Genomic DNA, 3556 nt, shown 5'->3' with positions numbered 1-3556 from the left:
CTGCTTCTTCTTCTTCGGGGTTTAACGGCAGCTGGCATCCTTGTACATGCAGTGCTGCCATCTTCTGTTTCAGTCCGTTATTACACTCTTAAATCCTGCTACTTATTCCTGCGTCTTTTGCGATCTTACAAAGCTTCAAACGACGCGTCGACTATTAAATCAGTCGTAATCGTGACTAGTCGACAAATCGTGGCAGCCCTAATAGGATAGCATTTTGATGGGTAATGTGATACAGGTCAAGTGGTGTGGAAAGCAAAGGACCGTCAGCAGTTTAACAATAAGCACTTATTCTTAGACCAGCTAAAATGTGATGATCAGTGAAATTTTGCTGATTTTCAGAGGGAGAAACATTTAATCACTCATCAATCTCTGGAAGATTTACTTGGATGAGTGACTTCTTCAGATGTTTCTCCCAATAAAAATGTTACGTCGAGATGAACAGAGTCAACTTTCTGGGAATAAAACATCTTAATCCTTGTTAGGAGACTTTACCTGTGACAATCAAAAAGACTCCAGGCAGTTTCAGTTCTTTATCATTTCCTTTCAGGATGAAGGTGTATTCTCCTGAGTCATTCTTCTTCAGGTTTTTGATGGTCAGGGTGTGTTGGTTCTTCATGTTGTCGTGATACTCCACACTGCCTGAAGGCTCCATCGGATTTTCAAGTTCCTTATCACCTGTTTTCCATTTTTTACTCCAATATTTAAACTCTGGCTTCATGTTATCAGGATGTGAGTATTTACTGATAATGTTCACTGAAGATCCTTCCAGAGCACAGATTCTCCTGCTGACATAATTCACTGTCCAGCAGTTTTTATCCTGAACACCTGAAATATAGATGGAAGATTTAAAGTTGACTGAGGTGTCTGCATGTTGAGATAACAGCTTGTTATTAATTAACAGAATTAACAGTTTTCTTTGATACTCACAGATGTCATCAGATTGAAGATGCTCATGACCTTTAATTGCACAGTAAAAGTTGTTTTTCAAAGAACTTGGAGTTGAAATGCTTCTTCTATTTTCCTTATAAAGTTTTCCATTTTCATACCACACATAGACAGTTTGAGGGTCAGTCGGAGGACATGAGGTGCTACAGGTCAGTGTGTTCCCACTACTCCTCACGATATGTACCTCTAAAGAAATGGGGAATAGTTTCATCAGTCACTACATTATTAATATGCATATTTTATACCCTGCTATTTCTTTACTATTTTTCTCAATTACCATAGTTTTGTGTACATGCTCTGTCTTCTCCTAAGGAAAAGCCTAGCTTTGCTTTGTTTAATTTTATATCTTGCACCCATTTCCATCATAAATGTCTTCAAACATAGTTTAATGTGATTAAATACATATATGATTCAGTTAATTAAATTATTTTTAAAAAGTGAATATACAAACAGTGTACTTCAGAAATCAGTAAGAAGATGTGTTTGTGTTCACCTCTGGGAAATGTGAAGGAACAAGGCTCATGTTCTGATCCCTGCTGATAAGGACACATTTCGCTTTTAGTGTACGTCACATTGAAGCATGTTGATGTGATGGAATCTGGATGAAATTAAATATTAGAGTACTGAGTATGTTTACTGAGAATCATTTGACTGAACATCATGACTCACCCACAGAGACTTCAGGGGCTCTGAGATGCTCGTAGCCTTTGACAGCACAAGAGTATGTGACTGCTTCCTCACTGCTGAGCAGCTCTTGGTACCAGGGAGACCAGTCCTCATAGAGAAACTCTCTGTTCTTGTACCAGATGTAGGCTGCAGGCTTTTCAGTCAGAGGACAGCTGCTGCTGCACATCAGTGTTACTGTCTGTCCCTCTGTGGCAGGAATCACCTTTACCTGCAGCTCTGAGAAGATTGTTAATAGAAAAATTATCAATACATTGATTATTCATAAATGAGTTCTTAACGCATTTGATAAAACCACTGTACCTGCAACACTGAGAGAAATTCCCCTTTGGCCACAGTCTGATTTGTCAGCAGGTTCTCTGCAGCAGTAAATGTTTGCATCATTCTCTGCTAGATTGTTGACTGTCAGAGTCAAGTTACTATCTGCTGACATGCTGTACTTTCCATCTGCAGAGGTCTCAATCTTGAAGCCCCCCCTGTGTACACTGTACCAGTTTATGCTTGATGTTGGATGTTGATGTGAGCAGGACAGATTCAATGATGAACCTTTCAAGGCACAGATGCTGTTTGTTTGTCCCTGAACACCTTTAACAGAACATTTGATTAACAAGCATCTGTGCAGATTTACACAATTTCTATAACATTCATATGTTATTCTGACAATATAAGTTTCATGCATTTTTCCATGCAGCACTCTGAAAATTGCTAATATATTGCAACGTTATCAGAGAACCATCAAATGTTTTGTTGCAAAAAGTCACAGGGTCAAGAAATGTATTAAAAAAAGACCACCAAAGATTTGAGAAGAATCAAACGTGTTATTTTCCATTGATTTCATATTAGCTGGAAAATTATAGTACTTCTTCTTCTGACCAAAACCCTCTCTGAACATTGTCTGGGAGGTTCCGGGTGCTGCTGCAGAAAACATTTGATCATTGAGAAATCAAATAACCAACAATCTTCAACTTGAAAGTAAATTCAGTGTTTTGGTCAATGACTTTTTTTTTATGTCAAAAACATTTATTTATACATTTAAAGTTTTAAAGTTGTTTGTTTTGTCATTCTCACTTCATTGGCTGAAAATAAACAAAGGAAATGGGGAAATATTCACTTTTCATTTAGTTGCATAATAATTCTGCACACTAATAGTTACCAACAAATGTGAAAATCTCACTTTTACTTTCTTAAATATCCTGATTAGGCGCTGTAGTTGTTCGAGAATAATCATTTACGAAGCTATGTGAGCCAAGCCGGGAGTGAGTTAGTATGGGTTAAACCCAGTGATTCATGGCACTGAAGCAAGGCCACTTTTAGTACATAATTTTGAGAAACTAGCAGCTTATGTAATAATAAAGTGCACTTTTTAGAAACAAGTGGCTGTGAAAGGACAGGAAGACCAGAAAATACAGCAAAATTCCTTCTTTTAGCATAAACAAAACAACAGTAAATATTCATTTTACATGTCTCAAATATCTACAACTGTAAAATGTTACCTATGCATTAATCCAACATTAACATACATATAAGTGGACATTGAATTAAGGGATCTGGTAAAACAGAATCTTTCCTACCTGAGAGAGAGAGAACAAAAACCCAGAACAAACATTCAGCTTCTGTGAAGAACATGGCTGTTGCAGACTTCACTGTCTAATCAGAAAGTTGACTAATGAGCTTTCAAAACCCTCAGCTGCTGTCTTATTAAAGAATGATTGCTTAAAAGCAGAAGTCATCTTCTTAAAACTACAAAGTCTTATGACCAAATGGACATGGAAATTACGGCAAATATGTGTGTATGCAACACCTTCAGATCACTTCCTCCTCTTGTATCAAATTAGTGCAGCAGCTATTCATATATGACATATAACAGCACGACAAAACATCTGTGTGCTGCTTTTGTTATTTTGAGATAAAAGCATCTTAAGCTCAC

At 37.2% G+C, this 3556-nt stretch overlaps 1 protein-coding gene across 2 annotated transcripts; it reads right to left on the bottom strand.

The window, feature by feature from the left end:
- Nucleotides 1-170: 170 nt before the first annotated feature.
- On the bottom strand, nucleotides 171-3343 carry LOC102313810. 2 transcript variants are annotated; one of them, XM_042227288.1, is made up of 6 exons: nucleotides 3201-3343; nucleotides 1933-2214; nucleotides 1615-1848; nucleotides 1439-1543; nucleotides 928-1131; nucleotides 171-825 (listed from the first exon to the last, which is right to left on the bottom strand). In XM_042227288.1, exons 1-6 carry the CDS (start codon nucleotides 3253-3255, stop codon nucleotides 479-481), a joined length of 1227 nt encoding a protein of 408 aa, XP_042083222.1. In that variant the 5' UTR covers nucleotides 3256-3343; the 3' UTR covers nucleotides 171-478. The 2 variants fall into 2 exon arrangements, with proteins under 2 accessions (XP_042083222.1, XP_005938504.1); XM_005938442.2 differs by lacking the exon at nucleotides 3201-3343 and having other exon boundaries at nucleotides 1933-3181.
- Between the last annotated feature and the right edge of the window lie 213 nt (nucleotides 3344-3556).

Source organism: Haplochromis burtoni, unplaced genomic scaffold, assembly GCF_018398535.1.
Source record: "Haplochromis burtoni strain Fernald_Lab_line unplaced genomic scaffold, NCSU_Asbu1 Contig_253, whole genome shotgun sequence".
Classification (NCBI taxonomy): domain Eukaryota; kingdom Metazoa; phylum Chordata; class Actinopteri; order Cichliformes; family Cichlidae; genus Haplochromis; species Haplochromis burtoni.
Note: the sequence above shows the minus strand (reverse complement) of the source record. Positions and strands in the feature narration are given on the sequence as shown.